This window comes from Hemicordylus capensis, chromosome 3 (genome assembly GCF_027244095.1).
Source record: "Hemicordylus capensis ecotype Gifberg chromosome 3, rHemCap1.1.pri, whole genome shotgun sequence".
Lineage (NCBI taxonomy): Eukaryota > Metazoa > Chordata > Lepidosauria > Squamata > Cordylidae > Hemicordylus > Hemicordylus capensis.
Window position 1 is genome coordinate 292,245,922 of NC_069659.1, and position 26,170 is coordinate 292,272,091.

The 26,170-nt window shown below is 43.2% G+C and overlaps 1 protein-coding gene across 21 annotated transcripts in view; it reads right to left on the bottom strand.

The window, feature by feature from the left end:
- KIF1A (kinesin family member 1A) overlaps nucleotides 1–26,170 on the bottom strand; it is a 196,894-nt gene that overhangs the window by 63,370 nt on the left and 107,354 nt on the right. For 8 of the 21 annotated variants that reach the window (XM_053304583.1, XM_053304585.1, XM_053304581.1 and 5 more), the window contains 11 exons: nucleotides 25,624–25,730; nucleotides 23,419–23,502; nucleotides 22,893–23,073; nucleotides 22,672–22,744; nucleotides 22,092–22,185; nucleotides 20,668–20,816; nucleotides 18,724–18,902; nucleotides 17,910–18,047; nucleotides 5,955–6,073; nucleotides 1,028–1,113; nucleotides 168–306 (listed from right to left, as the gene is read on the bottom strand). In XM_053304583.1, coding sequence (XP_053160558.1) covers nucleotides 168–306; nucleotides 1,028–1,113; nucleotides 5,955–6,073; nucleotides 17,910–18,047; nucleotides 18,724–18,902; nucleotides 20,668–20,816; nucleotides 22,092–22,185; nucleotides 22,672–22,744; nucleotides 22,893–23,073; nucleotides 23,419–23,502; nucleotides 25,624–25,730 — 1,349 coding nt within the window. Of the gene's footprint in view, nucleotides 1–167; nucleotides 307–1,027; nucleotides 1,114–5,954; nucleotides 6,074–16,425; nucleotides 16,675–17,909; nucleotides 18,048–18,723; nucleotides 18,903–20,667; nucleotides 20,817–22,091; nucleotides 22,186–22,671; nucleotides 22,745–22,892; nucleotides 23,074–23,418; nucleotides 23,503–25,623; nucleotides 25,731–26,170 lie in introns of all 21 variants that reach the window. The other 13 variants (XM_053304576.1, XM_053304573.1, XM_053304567.1 and 10 more) reach the window with 4 other exon arrangements.

Genomic DNA, 26,170 nt, shown 5'->3' on the forward strand with positions numbered 1-26,170 from the left:
ATTTCATTAATTGCCCTTGTTCCACTGCCTTCAACCGCATCATGTGGCTAGAAATCAGCTGACAAAGATGACTTTTCCATTTTTCTTATGAGGAGATCCAGTAAGGGGCTAAAAAATGACTATGTACACAGCTCTGCATCCCATTCCCAGCTTCAACAGGCCTTCACCTGCACAAGTGTTGTTGTTGACTTCATCTGCTGATGGTCCCATATCAGTTATCTGCCCCTGTCCCTCTACAATGCGCAGCTCCTCCTGTGAAGTTCCAGAACGGGACATCCCCACTACAGGACAGGACTCAGACTGGAACTACAAAGAAACATTTTAAAAAGGATGAAATATAAGAAAAGGTATAAAAGATGTAAATGGTGTTATATGTTCTCCAACTTGTTTTTAACCATTAGATAAGAGAAACGTACAGTCAGGCTCCACCAGCAAATGGACACCAACTGACCCACGGTGAGAGGAAGTTGTATAAATGCCATAGTTGTGTGTATTTGAATCAACAAGAATCTGATATAAGTTTGTACTCTGGTGTGCTATGAAATGAAGTGCCTTCCCTTCCCACAACCAGCATTGGGGACAAACAAATAGATGGGTGTCAAATAAATGATTAGGGCTTCTAAAAGAGAGTGAAGCAGCAGCTTTTTGTGTTACCAAGGTGGATGATCCATCCAAGTGGTCTGCAGCCCTCTCTTTACTTCGTTACACTCATCTGTTTTGTGATAGTTCTGAACAATGTTCTCTCTAATTTTTTTCAACTGTGTGCGGAATGAGTTTTGTTCTGGGAAGCGGTATCAAGGCAGTGTGTGTGCACATGCATTCAGAGTGGGGCCTTCCTGATTCGCCTGAGTGGGATCTAAAAGTAACTGAGCAGACATTAAAAAAATGTGTTAATGCATGCACACGCTCACACCTTGGAGAGAACATTGGTTCTGAATCAGTACAACTGGTTGGCTATGGGCCACCGCACTCCATATAATCAACTCCCTGAGAAACTACTCAGACCGTACTGGCCTTCATACCATACCTTCTCAAAGTGCTGATCATCAAAGGAAATTTTGGCTGTTCCCGACTGCCGTACTCCTGAGCCATAATCTGGTGCTTCTTCATCCGCTGAAAACAGGAGTGCAAGGAGATGTTATAGCAAGGAAGGAAACGCTCACACTCCCAAATAGACTAAAAGGCACAGCCAAGGACATTCAGACACTGATCTTTTTATATACAGCTGTGTCAACTAGAAAGTGCTGGACAGCTGTGCAAGACATATACAGTCAGTCAACATGATGTGATAGCTTCAATTTGGACTGACAGGACTCCAAGACGAGTTTTGCATATTATGAACTGTTTATCTGGGTAGTTTCCCAGTGTATCCAAATAATCAGTCAGGCAGTGATGAAAGAAATTTAAATAGTGAAGCTGATTTATCTAGATGTATCTTGAAAAATCCAAATGAGTGTGAATCATGCTAACTGTGCAAAGCAGCAGCTTCTAAAGTTGCAATTCTCTTATGCTTAGCTAGGGGAAAGCAACAGGCCCTAGCCAACCCCAGGACAGCATCTTTCCAGTGACTGTTGCTGGTGTCTACCTTGTTTCCTTTTAAACTGTGAGTCCTTTAGGGACAGGGAACCATCTTATTGATTAATTAATTATTTTTCTATGAAAAACTTTGAGAACTTGGGCTGAAAAACTTGGGCTTGGGCTGAAAAGCAGTATATAAATGTTTGTTCTAGTAGTAATAATCAGTGAAGGAAGGGGCCACTGACATCTATACAAGAGCAGAGGCGGAACCAGGGTGGGGCAGGCAGGGCACGTGCCCTAGGCGCAACTCTGGGAGGGGGTGCAGCATGATGCCCCACAAAAGCTCCACCACCAAAAAAAAAATTCCCCCAAAAAAAATTTCCCCCAAATTCCAGGTGGCGGGGGTGGCTGGCGGCGCTCCCACTGGCTGGTGGGGAAAGCGCCCGCCCGCCCCGCTGCACAAAGAGCGCATGCCTACATGACCACGTGGGACTAGCAGCAAATGCTGGCCAAGTGCTGCTGTGCTGTGCTGCCGCCCAGCAGGCTCACTGCATTACCGCTGCCGCCTCTGGCTCAGGGCGGCACCCCCGCCCCCCCGCCCCAGTCACCCCGCTCACACAGGCACAGCAGCAGCTCTGAATCTGGGTGGGTGATGGGGCGACTTGCGGGCACCCATTGGGTGGCGGAGAGCTTGCGCATCCCAGCCGCGCCAGTTCAATCAGAGCATGCCGGCACCACGACCACGCGGACTAGGTTGGGGAGAGAGCAGCAACTGCTGGGTGTTCCCGTGCTGCTGTAGATACTTCCTCGTGTGCTGCTGCCTGCCAGCCTGCTGACTGTTCGTTCTTGATTCTTGTATTTGCATACCTAGATGCATACAAGTAAGTAAACTGCTCTCAAAATAATCTACTATCTCTCTCATGGGTGTGTTTCTGCAGTGTTTTGATTCTCTATTCTATATGCTGCTTCATTTATATTCGGAGCAGCGTTGTGCAGTGCAATGGTTACTTCAGCCCAAGGCAGCAACTTTTGTGTCAGACTCTCTTTTTCTCTGTTATGGAAATGTTGCCTAATGCCTGCTTCTGCTGCCATCACACTGATTCACTGTAATCTGCTCTTCTCGCCTCCCTCCACTTGGAGGAGGAGGAGGAGGTGATAGTGGGTTGTATGGAGGTGGGAAGGGGGAGCGGTGCGTGTGATTGCCCTTTCTTTCGGATCTGCTGGCCAGAGCTATTGCATTGCTAGGAGGCGAGCGTGTTGCTTTTTGTTCCCTTGCTCGCTTTTCCCAATTCCACCCCCCTCCCCAATCAGTCCGGCATGTGTCTGTCCCCTGCCTGGGGTGCACACACACTTCAGTTCTTGCCTTGCTCAGAACAGAAGGTGTGGGGAGGGGTTTCTTCTTTTCTAAGGCACTTCCCCCAGCAAGCAAGCCCTCCCTGCCTTGGGTGTGTTTTGGTGATCCTTGGCTCCAGTCTCTGGGGTTTAGTATGTTTTAGACCTCTTCCTCTTCCTCCCCTGCTTCCCTTTTGCCTAATGTTGTTGTTGTTTCAACTCTTCAAAACTATTTGAGGCAGGCAGCTTACAAAATCTTAACCCCAAAGCCAACAGAAGAATAAACCATTAAAAACCATTCAAAGACAAAGAGCTGCTTTGGCCACAGTACTTAAATATGTAAATCTGTAAGATGGACTGATCTCTTTCTCTTCTTGCATAGTGATACTGGGATGGAGAAGAAGAGTTTAAAAAGTAAAGCAAGGGGTGGGGGGTCACACAACACAGAAGTGGAGTGCTGGTTTCTGGTCTGGGGTATTCGTAAGGATCTTTTTTCTTTTTGAATGATTTGATTAGCTTTTTATTTCAGTGCTACAGAAAAGCAAAGATAACATCTACTTGGCTTCCTCTGTCCCCAAAGAGTTCCATCTATTCTTTTTGTGGACTTGAGCTCACTTCATCTAGTCCATGAAAGCCTGTGCTACAACAAATGAGTTAATCTTTAAAATGCCACAAGACTGCTTATGTTCTTACTGCATCAGATAGCATGGCCCCTCTGGAAACTGTTACTACAGAAGAGCAGCAACCTAACTTTTTAAAGTGTGATCATCTTGATTGCAAACACAAAATCCATCAAATTGTTAAGTCAAGATAAGAGACTTCTGAATCTTGACTGCAATCAAGATGAGTACTGGATTAGGACCCGAGAGACCCGAGTTCAAATCCCCATTCAGCCATGAGACTTGCTGGGTGGCTCTGGGCCAGTCACCTCTCTCTCAGCCTAACCTACTTCACAGGGTTGTTGTGAGGAGAAACTTAAGTATGTAGTACACCGCTCTGGGCTCCTTGGAGGAGGAGGAAGAGCGGGATATTTTTAAAAAGTTAAATAACTAAATAAATAAATGTATGAATGTTGCTGCTTGCTGGCAGATAGCAGCAGGGGTGTGTGTGCACTAATACGCACTGCTAGATTTGGAACAGAATGGGGACTGATGCTGCTTGAAAGACCATCATTGCCTGCCTGAGTGTTTGGCTGCTACTCCATGTTCCATGTTTATATTTGTAAATATAACAGATATACCAAAAATGCTATAGGACTTCATGCCTTTGGAGCTGCCAAGGAGACTTGGGTAGCAGACATGGGTAGAGAATACTGTCCTGAAGGCCCAATTGAGGACCTTTTGCATAGCCTAAAGCGGAGATGAGCCCCAAGCCACTGCCCCGTTGCAGATGGATTATTTGAAGGCAAGGCATTTTTCGCACCCACTACTAGCCATAACATCTGTGGTGTGGGTTTGCTTTTGTTTTTCAGGGTTTAAAGTATATCTTTCCTTTTTCTAAATGAGATAAATCTCCACCTCCAGAATATTATTAATATTATTAGTGTTCTCTAAACTATGTTTTTTGGGGGGGCGCAATTTCAGGACTTGCCCTAGGCGCTATTTTCCCTAGATACGCCTCTGTACAAGAGCCATGGTTCAAGTTCCATTCAGATAACCTGGAGAGGAGAGCTCGTCTTGTGGTAGCAAGCATAACTTGTCCCCTTAGCTAAGCAGGGTCCACCCTGGTTGCATATGAATGGGAGGCTTGATGTGTGAGCATTGTAAGATATTCCCCTTAGGAGATGGAGCTGTTCTGGGAAGAGCAGAAGGTTCCAAATTCCCTCCCTGGCATCTCCAAGATAGGATTGAGAGAAATTCCTGCCTGCAACCTTGGAGAAGCTGCTGCCAGTCTGAATAGACAATACTGAGCTAGATGGACCTATGGTCTGACTCAGTATATGGCAGCTTCCAATGTTCCTAACCTCACTACTGTGAGGAGGGACAAGTGCTTCTACTAAAATTTAGCATGATTCAGAAATGGTGGAGTCAGAAATTCAAGTTTAATCTAGTGTTGTGCCCTCATAATGGCCATTTGTCAGTCAAGCTGACCTATCCTTGTTCCTCCACCAGTTGGTTTGGCAGAAAAGGCAACTGCACATCCAGGAAATCCAGATGGTTTGTAGCAGGTTTTATTTGCTTGGTTATTTTTTGTGAGATTTTGTAGCATATGTTTATTTAATGGTACTGTTCTAGTTTGGTGGTAATGTGGAATTGTCCACTATACATTTTAAAACATATTATATTATAAGTTGCATATTTTTAAAAAGACAGCCTAAAATTCCCAGTCTACATATCTACGGGGCAAACTGCAGAGAGACCGTAACTACATAGTAGGGATGTGCACGAACCCGTTCGTAAGTCTAGCATTCAAGCCATGCACATGCGCGTTGGCTACTCCCAGTACAATGCTGACCGGGGCTGCAGGGAGCAGCGGGACAGGTAAGGGCACCCTCCCTACCCTTTAACACACACAAACCTGACTCCCAGGAGTGCACGAACCAGTTTGTGCACATCCCTACTACAAAGCTCAAGAATAACCATATATGAATAAGAACATCGTTTTTAAGCACAGGTTCACTTCTCAGATAGCAGGTGAGGCAAAGGCATAGATGGCCATATACAAATAAATTAAATGTGCTATGTATGGCAGTATGCAGGTATATGTGACAAATCCCAATGTTCTTGAAAGATGGGCTGAGTGTCTGACTTGGCTCCCACCCACTGGGACACTTGAGACAATCACAGAAGAAGAATTCAGCCCTTAGAGCAGGGTGGCTCTCTAGGGGTTGCTGGACTACAACTGCCACAATTTATTGTGGCAGGGAATTATGGGCACTGTAGTCCAACAAATAGGGAGTCTCAGTTTGGGCTCCCTTTCCTTAGAGCTTTGACAGAGCCCTCTCTTTCTCATGCTATTCAGTTGCTCATTCTGACATAAAGGCCTAGTTCTTTTACCTACCCCCGCCCTCCATAAAAAAAAGAGTTGCTCACCGTGATTAATGGGAATGCCTGCAAGCATGAGTGCCTAGATTTTTCCCTTCACCACTTCCACCCACCTCTTACCTGAGATGGCCTGAACAGCCACTCGCAGAAATCCCTTAACTTCCCCCTTCTCGCTGACAATGGCAACACGGTGGACCAGAGGCACAGGGTACAACAAGTTGCTGAGATACACAAAGGCTCTGGAAACAAAAGTAACATAGGAGAGTGGTCACTGCGCCTCATGTATGAGCTTCTCCAAAAACACTCCATATCCGAAGGCAGCTGGGACCACAGTTCACCGCTCACATCACAACATGGTGCTGCAAAGCAAAACTAAAGAAAGGCAGCCATGGCCAGCCGGACAGAGGGGGACTCAGCGTGCTTAGAGCAGAATTCCTGTACTGAGCAGTGAAGCGAAAGTGTAGCGAGTTAGTGAGCGCTAGCATAGCGTACCTCTCGTTCTGTCATCTCCCATGGCCGAAGGGAGGAGAGGGGGGTCTGTACTGGTGCAACAAGGAAACTAGAAAAAGGACCTCTGGCAGGAGAGACTAGACAACTAGTACCCTGGGTGCTGTAATTCGTCCAGGTCCTGCTGCTGAGTAATGGTGGGGCAAAAGGGACAGAAAAGAGAAGGAGCAAAGACAGAGGGGATTAGAGGAGGGGAGCAAAGACAGAAGGAATAGCACAGGGAGAAGGGGAAGAAGGAAGGAGAGATAGGCCACTTCTACAAAGCCATACTCTCCAGAACACACAAGAAACAAGCTGATCTGGAATTCCAAGCCTGCTTCAAATGAGATCATACCAAATCAAACCACTCACTAGGGAAGAAAATAAGTGGCCATAAAAAGCCTAATACGTTGTAGCATTCCCCATTCAATCCACTAATCAAAGGGCATGGATGGTACCTCAGCTTACTTGATTTCTTTTTAACAATGCTTGGGAAACCAGCCCCCACTCCACTGCTTCAACTGCAGATCAGAATCCACTATTCAACTTCTTGGTGAATTTACACAAAATGTAGATGTGATGTGATGTGATGTGTGTGTATCTGGGTGATAGCTGGTTAAACAGTTTATCTATTTGAGATCAGACATTTATGGATTTTATTCTTAATTCTGCTCCACTTAGTTGATACTCTACATGTCGTCATATTTTAGCACCTACAGTGATACAGTACAATCATTAGCTCTTAAAGTAGAAAGAGAGGTCCATTTGGCCCCAACTGAGTTCTATCAATCTGCTTAGCAAAGTACAACAATGTGGGAAGAGAATGTCACCATATATAAATCAAAAGTACAAGGAAGAAGTGCAATAAACCTAACCCTGTGCACAGACCTTCAAAAAACTAGTACTCGATTGCATGTAGGTTTAAATAATCAAAACTCATGGAACATCAAGAAGGTAAACAAGCATATGTGTGTCTTGCTCTAAAAAGATCACACAAGGGTCACACAACTTCTTTCTCATTATTTATGTTGTGTTTGATGTTGTTAATGCAGAATAGAATAACATATTTACCCGAATCTAAGATGACTCTGAATTTAAGACGGCTCCACTAAAAAGAGGTTATACCTGTATTTATCCAAAAGGAAGAGGACCCTGAATTTAAGGTGACTGACTGCCCCCAAATAAAATCTTATACTGGACACAAAAAGATTTTTTTTAATTACATATAGTAACTGTAATCAATATACAATAAAGATACGTCTGCACATGAAAAAAAGTCCGCTCCACATAATTGCCAGCATCGGGGCGGAGCCACCACTGGGCAAATGGATTCAAAGAACCTAGGTTGCCACCAATCAGGGGCCACGAGCGCAGCCCCAGCCATGCCCCCCGCATCTGACATCAGACGTCGGGGGGGGCGTTATTTCAGAGTGACTCTCCCTGCCTTGCTGCCAATGCAGCGGAGCCAATCCATGTCCCTCCCAAACGGGGCCACGCGGCCCCATTTGGGAGGGAGACCACGGCCCCACATCTGATGTCAGACACGGGGGCATGGCTAGGCGGCCCCCTGCATCTGATGTAAGACACAAGGGGCGGGGCCAGGAGGCTGCGGCAGTAGCCGCACACAGGTCGCCACCAGCCTCCCTACACTTCTGGCCAGCAGCATTTTCAAAGGTACCATCATTTCTCATGTTGCATCTCACTGTTTTCCTATGTGAACTGGGGAGCAGGGGCGTAACTATAATAGGGCAAGGGGAGACAGTTGTCTGGGGGCCTATTGCCTTGGGGCCCCCCCCAGAGGCAAGTCACATGACTGACTCCCCCAGCCACACACCCACCTGGGCTTCCTTCAGTTGTATTCATCCTCCAAAATTGGTGTGAGTGTTAAGACCTGGAGCTACCAGAACAGCATGTCTTTCTCTAGTACCATTAAATGACTTGCATCATCCACAATTTACAAAACCTTTAAAAAATAATTTAGGATGATGTTCTATTATGACACATAGGATATATATAGATAGATAGAGATAAAGATACACACACACACACACACACACACACACACACACACACACATATATATATATATATATATATATATAAATTTTTATTTTTTTTGAGCTGAGCTTCAGTGGGGGGGGGGCACATTTTAAATCTTGTCTCTGGGCCCACTCCAATCTTGCTACGCCCTTGCTGGGGAGTGTATGTTCACTAATGCTGAGGAGGAGGGGAAGGGTTGCTTGTTGTTGCTAGCAACTGAGATTTACTTCTGAGTAAGCAGCTGCAGAGCTTGGTGAAAGCACAGGGCAGGGTGAGCGCCTACATTTGAGTGAGCACAGCCTGCAGAGCTTGGTGAGTGTTGTTTCTCCAAGCTCTGTAACTGCTTACTCGGAGGTAATTCCCACTTAGAACTTCTTTTCAATGAAATGTGTCTGTGCTTGTAGTTTTTAAAATGAATTTGATATGTTTTTACTTTTGATCTGACCGGTAAAATCCACACAACCCAATCTTCTCTTTGTTTACACAGGAGCAAGTCCCACTGCGTGCAGTACTTACTCTTAAATAAGTGTGCTTATGAGCCTCTCCCAATTAGGAGGCACAGTCCTTCTCCCTCTGAGGCAGCTAGCAGCGCCTGAAAAGAACGAAGGAGGGAGAGGTTTTCAGGCATGTGTGCACACTCTCCAGGACTCAGGGGTGTGGCAAGGAAAAGCACTGGCTCTGAGAGCAACTTGCTGAGCAACTCACAAGGCGCTCCTGCTCTCTTGATCACAGCTGCCTGCCCCAGCAAAGATTACTGGTATGTGTGTTTCAGCCCCACTCCTGCCATGGTACACAGGAAAAATCAAGTACACATTGTGGCTAGGGTAGGTTTCATAGTCATATGACAGACTGCTTATTTAGATTTCTGCTGCATTCTGTCTATGAAAAGGAGCATGGTTAAAGCGTTAACTGCGACTGCTGAGCCTTGATTGCTCCCATGGAGCATTATGTGAAAATGTAGAATCTCCAAGCAATCTGCTGTGGTTAAATGGCATTTAACCAGGATTGATAACGAGGATGGTTATCAATCTGGGCTAAATCAAATGTTGTTTAATTGCAATGGTTTGACTGGAAATTGCAAGTTCACTGCAGGCATGTGAAGGGTTCAGCGATGACAATTAACTCTTTAACCACGCTTCTTGTCATCATCCCCTGCTATTTGAGCAAACAGGCACCTTTTAAAAGTGGCGATTCTCTTTATTTAGCAGGGGGAGAGCAACTGGCCCTATCCATCCCCAGCACAGCATCCCTCCAGCGGCTGTTGCTGGTGTCTGTCTTATGTTTCTTTTTAAGATTGTGAGCCCTTTGGAGACAGGGAGCCATTTTATTTATTTTTATTTATGTAAACTGCTTTGGGAACATTTTGTTGAAAAGCGGTATATTAATATCATTGTATTCGTATCATAAGAACACAACCTTAATGTGTGAAAACTCCCTAACTCCTCCCTTTGCAATTGGTTCAACAAATTTCAACAAATCTGCAGGTTGAAAGGCTGGTTTTCAGGAATAAAAGTGAGAGATTATGGACCTATGATAGACAGGCAGAAGCAACAGGTACTACAGTGTTTCATGGCAGCTAGGGCAAAAGATTGCATCCATTGCTATACAGGGATATTAAACTGCTCTCCTGGTATAACAGTATAATAGATGGGGGCTGACATGATGAGGAAAATTACTCAAAGTAGTTCTGCTGAAATTAAAATTAAATAAAAAATATTTAAATAAAATTGAAATTTCAATTTCAATGGGACTGCATTGAGTAATGTCAGTGAAGTGTGGCTGTATGTTGCCAGGATTAAGGCCTACTTTTAAATTAGCTTTTCTGTTATTCAATTTGAGGTCAAATCAATTCACAACAAAAGTATTCATGCCCACCTCTAATCAGGGATAACTCTTGAGCCTAAACGTTTGCCAGGAAGATTGCCTTTTGAGATAACTCTTTTAAACTGCTTTAAAAATTTTGCTCTGCATTTATTTTAATTAAGTGGGTAGGGAACCCCAGAAATTATGGTTAGGGGAAATAATCCTGCTTTTAGGAATATAGGAACATAGGAAGCTGCTTTATATCAAATCAGACCATTGGTCCATCTAGCTCAGTAGTGAGTGGCAGCGGCTTCTCCAAGGTTGCAGGCAGGAGTCTCTCTCAGCCCTATCTTGGAGAAGCCAGGGAGGGAAATTGGAACCTTCTGCATGCAAGCAGGAGGGATGTGCTCTTCCATAGCAGAATATCTTACAGTGATCACATATGTAGTCTCCCATTCAAATGCATAGTCTTTTGTAATCAAATTCTAGGTTTATGTCCTTTTATTTGTTTATATTCTGTGTTATTACACTTTACTAGAAATATAATTATATATTTAAACTAGAATCTTAACAGAATCTCTCTCTCTCTCTCTTCTTATTTTTCAAATTGCCCATTCATGCAATGTGAACCTGAAACTATGTGAACCTGAAACTATGTAGTGGTGTATTATCTAAAACTGGAGCTTTGTCCACCCTGTAGTTCTCTGGTATAGCTTAAATAATGAAGTGTGAAAAATAATCTAATTAGAGGTAATCTGAACAAAGTGATGAATATAGTCTCAAAAATAAATCCAAAATGTATTAAATTATTTTATGGTCAACCCCAGTCAATGAGAAGATATATAGTGGCAGAATCAGTGGCAGCTGATTCTGAGACACTCAGTTAATGGCTTTCTAGCAAAATTGCTTTTGGTTTGTAGACTTGTTCTGTAGAGAAGACTGTAGACTTGTTCTGGTGATCACTGACTGAGTAGGACAAGTGTGCTACCCAGTTTTGGGATCTGTGTGCACTCCCAGTCTTTGATTGATTGATTGATTAAGTGCCGTCAGTCAGTGTCGACTCTTAGTGACCACATAGATAGATTCTCTCCAGGATGATCTGTCTTCAACTTGGCCTTTAAGGTCTCTCAGTGGTGTATTCATTGCTGTCAGAATTGAGTCCATCCAGCTTGCTGCTGGTCGTCCTCTTCTTCTCTTTCCTTCAACTTTTCCCAGAATTATGGACTTCTCAAGGGAGCTGGGTCTTCACATAATGTGTCCGAAGTATGATAGTTTGAGCCTGGTCATTTGTGCCTCGAGTGAAAATTCTGGATTGATTTGTTCTATGATCCCTTTGTTTGTTTTCCTGGCTGTTCATGTTATCTTCAAATGTCCTCTCTAGCACCAAAGTTCAAAAGCATCAATACTTTTTTAATCTTGCTTCTTCAAAGTCCAGCTTTCACATCCATAGTGTCATGGGGAAAACCACTGTCCGAACGATTCTAATCTTTGTAGGTATAGACACGTCACGGCATCTAAATATCCTTTCCAAGGCCTTCATTACAACCTTACCAAGTGCTAGTCTGTGCCGTATTTCTTGACTGCTGGATCCTTTACCGTTGATGGTCAATCTTAAAAGGCAGAAGCTAGCCACCTCTTCAATGTCTTCATTATCAATGCTGAGGCTGGTTGCTGTAACAGTTGTCATTAGTTTAGTCTTCTTGACATTTAGTTGTAGTCCCATTTTTTCATTGTGCTCCTTGACTTTCAGTACTAGAGCTTGCAGATCATCCACATTCTCAGCTATCAAAGTGGTGTCATTAGCATAGCTCATGTTATTGATGTGTCTTCCTCCAACGTTAAAACCACGTTCATCTTCTTCCAATCCAGCTTCTCTCAGTATATGTTCAGCATATAAGATTGACAAAATAGTCTTTGATTGACTATGAGTAAAATACAGAGGAGTGGGGGGAGTGCTCATGTGTGAGGGTCCCACTGGATAGGATGGCACTGTACTACCCAGCACATGAACAAGCTAGAATGAAAAATCATCCTACCCTTGGAAGCCTCACACACAAGCACTCTCCCTCCTCCTACCCTATTGTTAACTCACAGACAATAAAAAAAATTGGGAGAGTGCACAGCTCCTGAAATTGGATAGGATGCTTGTCCTACCCACTTCATGACAGTCAGAACAACCACTGTGTGTTGCTGTGTGAGATAAGAGTGCTCATCTGGTCACCGGTAGCTTATGGTGAATACAGAACCTTTGACCTCGAGGTTACTACACCCCTGACAAGTGACACTTTGAGACATAAACTAACAAAAAGCAGCCAGTGAGAGGAGGAAAAGGAAGTCACTATACATTTTAACTTTGTTGATTCACCGTGGGGGTGGCGGATAGCTGAAAGGATCTGTAAGCATTCCAAATCAGAATCCTAAAAATAATGTTTACCTCACATTGTACATGTTAGAAGTGAGAATTCTAAAGCATTGCTCTTAGAACCACAGTAACTTTTCTGGCCACTAGAGGCATTGGGAGTTATGTTAAAAAGTCTCTCTTGGGTGCTTTCTAGATTAGCCGCTCAAAAGTGGCTAAATGCCTTGTTCAGGCAAATCGCAGTCAAAACATAAAACCTATGGGGGGGAGCAGTCTTGCAAAAATGAACAACCCAGAAAAACACCTTTTTTATGCCGGATAAATGATGTCATAGCATTAAATCGCAGTGATTAAATCTGAAATAAGGCATCTGACATATGAACGGCACCCTGTGGTCAGCATCCGGACTGCGGTGTCACAACACAGGAAGTGTGGAAGCACACTTCAAAGATACGTCTTGACCCCTTTTTAGGGTCTAATCTGGAAAGCGCCTTGGTCAGTTAAGAGACAGAACGGTTCAGTTGTTGAAACCTAGTGCCTGTTTGAGTATGTTGTTTAATGGCTCTCAGTATATTATGTTCAGTTTTGTACATCTTTATTTGTTTTTGAACTCAACCAACTGTCTCCAGATAATCTCTTGGGTTAAATTTATTTACCACCAGAGCACACTCTTCTGTGTGAGGCTTTTAATGTTTCTCCTTACAGCTATCAACAGTACGTAGCCTGGATTTTATTCTCCTTCAATCCACTCAGCTTCTTTTGCTCACAATTTAGAAGTCCTCAGCATTGCATTTACCCATTATAGATCTTACTGAGAAAATGAATATTTTCGACAAGAAAAACATAAATAATATAACGTGAGCTGTCTATTCTTTAGACCAGAGGTAGGCTTTCTATTAGCTTTTTAAATGCAGCATCTAGATTTGTGAGTCTTTAATTCAGTACAGTGTTGACTCTCACAGTCAGTTATGGAGAAGTAAGCTACCAAAGCCCTTAGTTAGGGCAGCAGTATATTTACAGCTATTTCCTCCAATAGTTCAATTAGAATTTAACTTGCTATGAATCCCAGTGGTGCCAACAGGCACTCAACAAAGTGGTTTCCTTTCAGTGTAGTGTGCTGGCTTGAAGCCAGAACTCAAAATATATTTGAAATTGTCTCAGGAACTTGTAAGATATTCTCTGTTCTTGGCATTAACTAAAATATGAGCCTCTGTATATTGGAAATGTATAGTTTCCATATATTCTTCACAGACAGCCTCAGGCAAGCAAAACATAGCTGCAGTAAACTCACCTCCACACAAAACACAAAACAGCTAACCAAAGTTCGTAAAAATGTTCACATTCATATAATTAGAAGTCATTATGTAACTCTAGTCAGACATTATAGAATTCATGGATGCTGCCCCTAGGTACACCATCCACAAATTCTAAAATGTCTGACTAGGTTTTCTGTCTCCAGGACATGTCGTTCCCCAGACACTTTTCCCCTCTAACATTGCCTCCATCCTCATATGGAAAATTGGTTATTTTTGTTAGATGGCTAACAGGAAGCTTGAGATAGCCATCTGTTGGAGTTCCATTATAACCATACCCCAAAATGGCACATTATGAAACAGGCTGAAAACCAGAAGAGAAACAAGGTTGGGAAGTGCGGAGATTGAGGCAGATGCAATCAGAAGAGAGAAGGGGGGGAAATCACAGAGGGCAAGGGCAAAGAGGTAGAAGAATGGATTAAATTGGAGGTTGAGGCAGACGCAATAAGAAGAGAGAAGGGGAAAAATCACAAAGGGCAAGGACAAAGAGGTAGAAGGATGGAAGGCAGAAAGAGGCTGTGTGTCATTAAAGGAATAGAGTAGGATAGAGGCACTAACCACAAGATTGGTGAGGTGCAAAGATGGCATGCTCAGACCAAAGAAAAGCCTTTCAAAAGGAAGACAAAAGTGAAATAACCCCCAATTTTGCTAAAGCTTTGGAGATAGAGCCAGCAGCTAAAAAAATAAATAAGGAAAAAGGAAAAAAAATCAAAGACAAGGATCCAATCAAAGCACACTTCACGAGAAATGTGAACGGCACAGCTGCTGCATGGGGGGAGTCAATTTTGGCTGACTCAAAAGACCCCCAAGAACAGTTCACAGGATTGGGGGAGAGGGTATTCCCTCATTGAGCTATTTGGTAGTTTGGCCTGTTTGTTGATTTAAAATCTCAAATCCCCCAAGAGGAGAAAAAAAAGGAAGGAAGAAGCCAGCTCTTTCGGTCTGAGACTGCAGGACTCTTCCCCCATCTCCCTCTCTGACTTTATTAGGCCCTTTTCCTCCCTTGCTTGCTCCCATTTTTCTGAATTCTACTTAAAACAGAGGAAGCTAGAGGTTAAGACTTCTTGTCTGAATATTAAGGAAAGAGGCTCACATTAATCCAAGTGTAAAATTAAGCCCAGTATAAAGTTATAAGTGAACAGCAATTGGGTTACAAACCTTTGAATGTGGTCCTGTGGAGGACAGAGGTTTGGGGTGGTACTCAGGAGGGTCACAGAGAGGCTGGCTCCCTTAACCTTTATGGCTGCCTCTCTTAGCTACTGTTTTTAGGAAAATATAGGGGGCTAATACTGGGGTCAGGGGTTGTGGTTATGGGTTTAAATGAGGACTCCCTATATTTCTCAACATAATTCAAGCATTAATTTGGCAAGTTAAAAAAGAATAAATACCAGATTCTGAATTTGCTAGCACTCCAGCTAAGACTCTGGCAGAGACTAAGAGAAGCCAGTAGGCTTGTGGTTCATCATTTCTACAGGGTATTCAGTCCTTGCCAGAACAGGCCGATTTTCTGCTTTCAAAAGCAAATGTAAGAGTGGAGGTGGGAAATCTGCATTTGCTTTCAGCAAACATTGCTTTCAGACCCTAAGGCAGCAAAGATGGAGTCCTTAATTGCCTTATATGGACATGGGGACTGACTAGGTTTGCTTCCCAGGAATAATTTTTCTCCAGTGTTGATCTCTGATGAACTGCAATATGGCAGAAACATCTCCATTCCTTACTAGGCAGGACAATAAGAGCAAATGGTACTGGAAGGCCATGTAAAATATCCTTCCAATCACATCCTGGAGTTCATCTTCAGAAATAACTCACTCTCCTCTCCTGCTGTATGCTGAAATCCTAACCTCTATCCTCTGTCAAAGTTAAATACCCCAAATGCCAGTTTTGTACTACTGAGCACTACAAGCAAGATATACTTGCCCAGTTTCTTCCTGAACGCTTTTCAGGGTTTATTTCCTGTTGTAAAAGATGCTGTCGACTACCCTTCCCTCTACAATGACATCCCCATGTTTCTTTCTTTCATTGAAACATCTTAGTATCCTCCCCATCTTCTACATCAAATCAACAATGAATGGAACTAAATCCATGATTCTCACAAACCATGAAGGTCCTAAAAGCAACCACTAGTTTTGGTGGATATCCCACAATACAAGTGGGCGCACATCATAATCAAGAGGATATTATGGGTTGCTTTGTAATGAAGCTCCTATACAAGGTCATTTCTAGGAGAATTTCCTCTTATTTATGAGATTTTGAGCATAAAACACATTTTTTTAAAAAAATATTTCGACCCTGGAGAAACCCGACAATTGCAGAAACTCTGGTTCTGCTGTCAGGTCCTGTGATATCTACTTTTAAATGGTTGCCTCTACAGGAACACCCACTCTTGTTTGTCTTGCTTCCAGTTGTCTATGTGGCGAATGCCTCCTCACACATACTCAGATGCTTGCTTTTTTGTCCACTTCTCTCTGGAACTTCTTAAAGCTCACTTCTTGTCCCTAAGTGCCTTAACATGGGAACAGTGTCAGAATGCAGGTCTCTTATGCGAAAGAGCTAGTTCCTTCCCAGCATGCTCTCCTAAGACCTCACCAACCTTCCTACTAAACTGAACAGGGGGGAGCGGTCGTAAAATGGATCCCGGCCATCATACAGCGGGTACTCCGGAAAGATGTCTTCCTCCAGGTCATCCTCCTCCTCCTCCTTCCCCACGTGCTGCTCGTCAGCAGGCTCGGTGATGTCGGAGTCAGGGTTCGAGAAGGTGGGGGAGGGGGTGAGATCAGCCATGCGCTCGCTCATGCATGTGTTGAAAATAGGAGAGCTGTTGCAGCCAGAGATATCTGAACTAAGGTTAGTACAACAAGATAGGAGACAGGTTAACACCAGCTATTCCAAACACACAGAGACTAGGCTTGCTTTGCCTTTTCTTTTAAAACCAAGAAGCAGTGTTAATAAGGAGGGGGAAGGGATGAAACCTTCCAGACCAAACACATCTAACAGAAGAGCCACAAATGTCATTAGCTGAAAACTGTGAAGACCCAACATGATTGATAGGAACCCTCCAATCACCTTTACTGAAAAAGATTATGTAACTAAGTCTCCATTTTAAAAAGTACTTTTGGCCAATTGGTAAAGGGAGTCATCCTACTATGAATCCTGACATATCTCATATATACCCCCATTTTTGTTTGAATTTAATGGCACACTGTTTCAACCTGGCCTTCAACAACTCCCAGCTGATGGCATCGCATTTTTTCAATAATTGCATGGGAAGCACATGAGAACACACATCATATACTAGGCAGTATATAGGCAGATATTCACACTCCAAACAACACACACACATGAAAATGTACAAATCCTACAGTAGGGTATCTTAGCCACATCGTACCCTGCAAGCTTTCTTTTCCCCCAGCACAAGTGTACAGTACCCATTGCCAATCAGCCAAGAGCATCTTCTACATGGAAATACATTAAGGATCAGTGGTCATAATCCCATGAAATCTGTGTGTGATGGTTCCCACCAATACAGGAGTCGCAACCTACAAGCAGAGAGTTCTGCTTTAAGGGCTACAAGCTGTAGCTTGTAGAAGTTCAAGACAACATGGGCTAAGGTGGTCATCCTGGACCAAAGAGTGTGGTTAAACATCTCTTTCAGCCTTGCTGTAAGAAATTTCAGCCATCAGTGGTGGTGTTAAGAAGGGGAAATTACTTTAGACACCATGCATTTGGACATCAGGTATAGCTTTGCAAAAAGGCTGTTTCAGTGTATATGTGAGTGTGTAACAGGTACAAAGGAGGTACCCATAGTAGTTTATATAGACATCATACTGATGTAAATGGAGGACAACCCACTTCAGAACATAAATCTGAAGGATAGAGAAAGTTCCGTACAAAGGGTGAGATACTGTACAGTTGTCTTGTTGCATGATCTAATCCTCAGATGCTTAGCATCTGCATGGAGGAAGGAGTGCTTATGCTGCATGGCATCAGTTGCCTCTACCCACTCACACCACATTTCCTTCCTTTGGATATCTTTGGTTTTGGCATCTTTAGAAAAACTCAGATCAAAGCTCTCACCTGCCAACCAGCCTGAACCAAGGGAAGCGGTCATAAAAGGGATCTCCGCCTGTCACCACATTGTCACAATCTTCTATAACACTAGAGGGCACTTCAGCCGCCCGGTCATACATCTCCCGCATCAGGTCCAACCTCTGCCTGTAATGGCAGAGAAAATACATTAACCCACATAATGGTGGCTGAATGAATAATTCTTCACTGATCTATTTGTCTCCACACCACTATCTTACCTGTATGCCCTCAGAAGCTGGTGCTGAATTCTGCTCTGCTCACTAGGGACATAATCATAAATGGGGAAAACCTCTCCACCCATTAGAGACTGGTAAACAAAGAGCTTCTCAAACAATGGGTTCTGTTTTTATTACACTATCTTTGCAGATTTCAATTCTGTACGCACAACCACTAATGGTTGTCATTCAGCATACACAAAGAAGATGGTTGCATGACTGTTCTGGCATGTGCAGAAACTTAGATTTCAGCCCATGTTATTATCTTATCAAAATGGGGATCGATCAGTGGCATGGCACACTCAACCTTGATTTGGCACACACTATTAACAGCAGCTACGGTCAGATCATAGTTGTTAATCACAGTTTAATCCTAGTTAACCATGGCAGCAGGACTATGATTGCCAGTACAGTGCAGGTTCTCATATCACACTCTACAGAAACACGGCAGGTTCAGCAATCAAAATTAACCCTTTAACAATGATTACATGGGTCGCAAGAATAGGCCCAAGGCCTGCTTTAAAAGGAAAGAGGTTGCTATAATGTCAGAGGATAACATCCAGGCTCTTTGTTAGCCAGCTACCTACCTGAGTTTCTCCAGAGTCCAGTAATGGGTTGCTCCATTCTTCTGGTCCTGCACCTCCACAGCCACAATGGTTCTTGGAAAAGGACGTTTCTCACGGTCTTTGGCAGCATCCGGAGGAAGCAGGTCCGGAGGCAGAGGTGAGTACAGAGTGTCTGTGAGCAGCACAAACTGAAACTGAACCTGGAAGCCAATAGTCAGTGTTGCTGGTTAGAACTGCTTCATGCACAGCTGTCATTATATGGAGCACTCTATTCACTCACACTGCATACAAGTTAGGTTAGCAGAGTCTTTGTAAAGATTACAAGAACTCTGAACATATACTTGTTTTGGCAAGGTCATTCATGTGATCTGTGGCCACACCATTTCATATTTTGAGCCTTTTAAAAAAAGAACACAACTCAAATTCTCAGTTTTTGCACAAAGGCACTTTTTGCCATCTGAGTAACAAATATGCTATTTGGGGTTTTAAGGATAATACAGGTGGACCTTGTTATACGCGGTACCGCTATTCGCAGTTCCATGTATCCGCAGTCAGAGAATATGTACCTGATCTCAATATTTGCAGTTAAACTAAGGGTTAAAATTCACACATCCATGGTTCCTAAGTGGCTGAAAATGACCTCCAAGTCATTTCCAGCCACCATTTTGCTTAAAGGAGCCATTTTGTGGCTCTTATGTTTTAAAAAAGAGAGATACCCTCCTCCCCTGCACCGTGATTTTTAATGGCCAATTGGCCAAACTGGTGATTGGGGGGGGCATTGCTGGACAGCTGGAGACCCGTGGGGCATGGTACGGCACTTTATTTCAATTATTGCTGTTGTTTTTGCCCCCAGGAACTTAACGCCCCAATTCCCATTCACTGAATGACTAGTTATCTATGGTTTCATTATCCATGGAACTGGCTGGAACAGAACCTCTGCAGATAACCAGGTCCACCTGTACTGCTGTTGTGCCAAAAAAGTTAATAGGCAGCATCCAGACTAGTGCCATTATCAGTGCCATTAAAATCAATGAGACAAGTTAGTAACGACTAACTTCAGTCCCACTAACTTCAATGGGACCTAGTAATGATTAACTTAGTCTGGATACTTCCCACTTTGCTTAAAAGAGACAAATGCTTGTCAGAGTTTCAATAATTATTTTAGAGAATTGACAGCATCCTGACTAGTTAGTCATGACTAAACACTATTGAAATCAACGAGACAAGTTAGTCATGGCTAATTCAAGTCTCATTAATTTCAATGAAACTTAGCTGTGACTAACTTAGTATGGATGTTGTCCAACTTTTTTTTTTAACTTCCCTGATAGTCTTCCCTCATTTACGCTTGAGAATGCTAGTTTGATCCATCTGACATTATACTATTTTATTAAAACAGAATAATTCCCCAGAAATGAAATCTGTCTAATGAGCATTCTGTTTCCAAATGCAGCAAATTAGATGCCTCTGGACATTCAAAAGCATGGCATCAAGGTGATGGCTTTCCCTTGTGTTTTCTCCTGAGCATCTGGTAATGAGAGATATTCTGGCTCTGTACACAAAAGTTCCATTAAGTGCTCAAGAACTGTATCATTGATAGACCTGGCTTCCATGAATTCAATTTAAATCCACCAAGGCTAGCAGCCATTGGCTGGTTCCATTAGCCATTGGCTAATTCCATAAGTTAATTAAATATTTTTCTTAATATGTCTTTTCTTTTGTCTGTTCTGAACTTAGTACCAATCAATGTTATGGTAGTATGAGGCAGGGAGAAAGGTGTCCCTGCATATACTCTCTCTAAACCACAACCACTGCTTTACTATCTTGCTGTTAACATATATGTATTCCAAATCCCGATCTCTGGTATGTTCTTTTGATTCACCCATTCTATGTCAGCCAAAAAACAGTAAAGAAAAATTACAACAGACAAAATCATCATTAGCAGTGGCTGTGACAGAAATGGCTCACCTTTTTCTTCAGCTCCACACTGATGGCATTGGCCTCCTTCAAGAAAATGGCATTGCCCCACAGTAGGTCCCGGAGAGATGTAAACTGGTACCATTTCCATTTTCTGAAAGCCCAAAGCGCCAGCTCAAACTCCCGTTCTGTCCATTGCACTAATGAGACAAAGACACCCCAAGGTCATTCTCTTCAAAAAGCAAGTCCTCTTTTACACACCCTGAACACAGCTCCCACTTTCTCCTTATGAAACAAATATTCTGATAATAAGAAGGCAAAGCAAGGCTTGGTCCTGGGCCCAATGGCTTTAGAGCAGATATCCTGAACTCTGCATCAGGTGAGCCTCCAGCTCTCACCTGATGTACTGGCTTGCTCTGCTTTACCACACCACTCACAGTGTATAATGACCCCCATTCTGACTAGTGACTGAGTGATTCTGAGGAGGCAGGATCAGCACAGGACCAGCTCTGGACCCTGATATAGGCTAGAGGCTGAGAGAGCTTTAGAGCTGCAGCTACTTGAAACATCACCTCAGAGCCTGAACTTCCTGAAGCAGCACCCTTAGAACCTGAGCCCCCTGAGAAGCCAGCCCCTCCCACACGATTGCACTCCCCAATATCTATACATCAGTGCCAGCAACAGGCTAGGCAGGATCAGGTAGAGAGAAGGAAGAATGTCAGACCAGAAGGCTACCCTTTAAGGCTCCCACTCTCCAGGCAGAGAAAGGGAGACCAGGAGGGGTAGCCTGAGCTCAGAGGTATTGAAGAGCTCAGCCTGACTGATGTTGGATCAACCTGTCCCACAGAGCTGTCAATAGTGCTGAAACCTGACTGGCATGCTTTGCCTTGCCACCTTCCAGCGCAGGATGGGACACAACACCCAGAACCTAAAGTAACAATGCTTAACCATTCATATATGCACACATCTTTATATTATACAGTCTATCTCATTCAATAATTTAAAGAAATCATTGGCCTAAAAAGGTAGCTCATTAAGCAACAATATGCTTATCTGCTTCTTGTAACTGTCTTGGGCACCATACTAACTTCAATGGCATACCCTAAAGCGTAGTGCCATTATGAGCTATCAGGTGAGCAATCCTACTTCTCATTACTTGAGAGGGACCATATCCTATAAGCGATACTTCAAAGATTCAATTCTCCTCTTGAAGAAGTAAACACAAAGATAAGGCAGCTTCTCACTCAGAATGCTTGAGTGTTATATAAGTTGTGAGGTCTCATATGAGAATCATGATCCTTTCTTGGTAACTGTTTGCATATATTTTGAAGGGACAAGCAGCAAAAAATACTTACTGGAGCACTTCACAGTTGATATAACCTGTGTGTTACTTGTACTTGGTTTTCTGTGGCAGAATACAAATCACTGCACAAGAAAACCGTCCATGATGGCATGTCCATTCACTGAATCCTTACCTTCATCTTCAGGCTCCTCCTCTTCCTCATTGGCCTCAGGGTAATATCTTGAGTCCATTTGCTTCTGTAAAGCCTCCAATTTACTCTCATAATCCTAAAAAGATGAACAATCAAAACTATAGGGGCTGCTGTGTTTTGATACCCATGTATTTCTAATAAAACGGAGAAATATTTCTATTCCACATTAGTGACCCAGTCCTTCCATTTCCTTCTCATCACCATTTCAGTTTAATGGACTACAGTTTTTCATGGAAAACACAATAATGAGAAGCTACCAGTCTACATACAAGCTCTGAGAACACTTATAGTCTTAACCTGTGTGGGACATTAGATGGGAATTATGTGAAGTCCTTGCTTTTCAACAAGTGTGATATATAGAATAGGCAAAGTATTGGCTTGCGATATTGGGATGCAATACTGACAAATCCTAGTCACTATCCCTCGTTAACTAGGTGCTATGGAGTATTTGTAAAGCTGCCCCATCTTGGAAATAATGATCTCTTCCACCAATCATAAACATCACTGTTTGCTTTTTGCTGCTCTGGTCAGTTGTATAAAAAGCAGCCTCTGTGCTACTTACAAGTCTTTGCTGCTCCAGAAGGTAATTAGCTTCTTCTCTTTCCTTCCGGTATTGGTCTTCCAGTTCCTGAAGCCTATATAGAAATAGGAATGACAGAACAACAAAGCCGTATAGACAGTTATATTCCCTATCTGCTGCCATTTCACCTTCCCCATATCTAGACATCCTCCAAATTCTTCATGCCTGCCCCAGAATTCCTCAGCTCTCTTCCTTCCACTCACCGCTGTTCCATCTCCTGCTTCATGTCGATGCCTTGTTTCTCCAACAATTCTCTCTGGGCAAAGGCCCAGTCCACTGGTTCAGCAGGAGTCTCTGCACAAGGCGTTCTCTCCCGCTCTTGCCGAGCCTGCTCAGGATGATTAAATCGAAATACATGGCTTTTCCCCATGATTATGCGATTTCCTGTGGGGAGAAGGGTGCTTATTAATGCAGGGGTAGAAATGAGATGAGATTCGAGTGCATGCTTGATCCCTTTCTAAGCTGCTGCGACAATGCCCCATCACAGAGTCCCATGTACATGGAAACATACAAGCTGCCCTTTCCTAGCAACTTCAGTACAAACCATGATCAACCAGCCCTGCATTCAGGATAAGGAAACCCTCTGTCAGACAGTTAGTCTGTCTATCCCTGTGCACCATTCAGCTAATTCATTTATAAGACATTAATGGAGGGTGTTTTTATCTTATTCCTTTCTCTTACTCATGAATCCCCATTACCCAAATCCTTTCTTCTAGAGAATGAACCTACCTGATCTCAAGATGCTGGGTTCTGTCACTTTCTTGCCATTGACGTAGGTGTCTGCCCCTTCACAAGGTTCTAGGGTCACCACTGCTGTGGAAAGGCACGAATGGAATTGGAGGGGGGTGGGGAGAAAACAGCATGTGTGAGGTACGATTAATGGAACTATAATATCCAAATCTTGTTTAAAATAGTGGTCAATCAACCTTACTGCTGACTGGTGAGACATCCCCTTAGTAGGCATGGGATACTTATGCACATTAGACTAATACCTGATGGGCATATACATTAACATTCTCAATATTGATATATTGTTATATCAAATTATCACTGATTCAAAAAAAAGGGGGGGGGTTATAACACACTAAGACATAACCCAGAGGCTCTAATGGAGCCTCGTTAATTTAGACTACAGTGAGGTTTATTCTCACTAAATTGTGAAGCTATGTAGATTTGAACTGGTTAGTGTTCCAAACCACTTATTCTAATAGCATGATTGGTTTTCATCAGGTATGAATGGGGACAGTTGACACAAATTAAGTCATGCTAGCTTGGTCCAGCAGAGATTCACTAGAAGTTGATTCAGACAAGTAGAAACCACACTTTAGCCTCTCAGCAATTTACCACGTGGCACCTATTCTGCGGGGAAGGTGGTCCATGCAGTTGAGCTGTATCCTTTTCAACCCTTAAGAAATCTGGGAGAATGGAGGGGTAATTAATGCTAACTTAACCATGTGGTAAGAGATGTCTAAGTGCTGTGCTGCAAATAGTAAAGAGAGTCTCGCCTGCCGCATGCTGTTGTGCTTCAAATCCATAATGCACAAATATAAACAACACAGGCCCACTTAGTTTCAGGAAGTCCCATAACATTTTGTCTCCACTGGGATCCTATACTTTCCGCAAGAGGTACTCAAAGCTAAAACCTGTATTTTGTGACTTTGAACAATGGTTTTGGTGCAGCACCTTAATATTTGGATATGCTGGGGAGGACATCTGTGGAATGCCCTCCTCAGGAAGATCCACCTGGTGACCTCTTTGTATACATTTAAGGACCAGGCTCAAGCCTTCTTGTTCCATCAAGCATTTAATGTGTAATTTGTGGTTCATGATGGCTCTTAGTTAGTTTCCCCCCCAGCTTGATCAGCTTCATTGGCTGTTTTATTGCTTTAGTTACTTTTTATTTTTTATTTTTATTCATAACATTGTTTTACTGTTGGTTTTAATGTTGTATCTTTTCCTCACTTTTTAATTATAAATCACCCCAAGGGCATTGGCTGATTTGCAGTATACAAATTTGATAGATAGATACATTTCCTACAGCAAAGGATAGGTGTGAGCATCTTTGTTATCTACATGCAGCACGGTTAGCTATTCCTACAGAAAGAGCTAGAAGGCATATTAGCAGAAAAATACTCAGTGGGAGAGTTGTCATTGTACTTAAGGTCAGCAGAGTTCAAAGTGGATTGATGCAACTGAGATGGAAAAAGACAGCACCATCCTATTTGATATGTGCTCCACTTTAAAGAGCAGGTAGGGGGAAAGTAACACTTTCAATACCCATCAGCAGAGATGGGCCAGAAATTACTATAGGTTAGGAACCTAGGAAGCTGCCATATACTGAGTCAGACCATTGGTCTATCTAGCTCAGTATTGTCTCCACAGACTGGCAGCGGCTTCTCCAAGGTTGCAGGCAGGAATCTCTCTCAGCCCTATCTTGCAGAAGCCAAGGAGGGAGTTTGGAACCTTCTGCTCTCCCCAGAGCGGCTCCATCCCCTGAGGGGAATATCTTATAGTGCTCACACTTCTAGTCTCCCTTTCATATGCAACCAGGGTGGACCCTACTTAGCTAAGGGGACAAGTCATGCTTGCTACCACAAGACCAGCTCTCCTCTCCACCCAGTTGGTTTGCACCCAGCTGCTGACTGAGATAGTACAAAAACCTCTCCTATCCAGCTGCTGCTTCCCACATGATTACTCCTTGGCTTTAAGCTGCAGATGATAAAAAATGGGAGTGCAAGCTGCTCCTGATTTAGGGTAGGAGGCTTCTCCTACCACATTTATAATCGTGTGAACAAGCCTGATCTTAAAGAAGTTCAGTTGAACACTTTTGTGATTGCGAGACACTTTGAATCCTGGAGATAAAAAGTAGGACATACATTTTTAAAACTGACAAAGGAAGCCAGAGAGAATGTGAGGCTTTCTGTATGGGGATACCTTCACTGCCAGCCTTCGTGATACTCCGGAATATGCAGTGCTCTTCTTTGATGAAGTGCCCACTGAGAACAATGTCCTGCCTCCTCTCAGCATCCTCTCGACCAACTCTGTTATGGACAACACATAGTTGTTCAGGGGCAAGATTTCCAAGTTAGCAATGCATCATGGGTGATTTTCTAAACAGCTGATTAATACCAGATTTTCCCTGGAGCCTAGCAGGCAAGAGAGTTGGGGGCGGGGATATGTAGCGAGCAAAACACACCCATTCTTACTTAGGTGCACTAGCTACCAGTTTGTTTCTGACCATAACTCAAGTCACTGGTTATGATCTAGAAAGTGATGAACAGTCTAGGCCCATCCTGTATCAATGAGTGCCTTCTCCATATGAGCTTCCCTGCTCAGTAAGAATAGCAGATGAGGACCTGCTTCAGATTTCACTTCTGCTTGCATTTCATGAATATAAGGAGCAGGGCTTTTTTTTGTGTTTGGTGTCATAGCTTTGGAAAATCCACCAGGAAATGACACCAAGGAAGTCCACTGGACAATA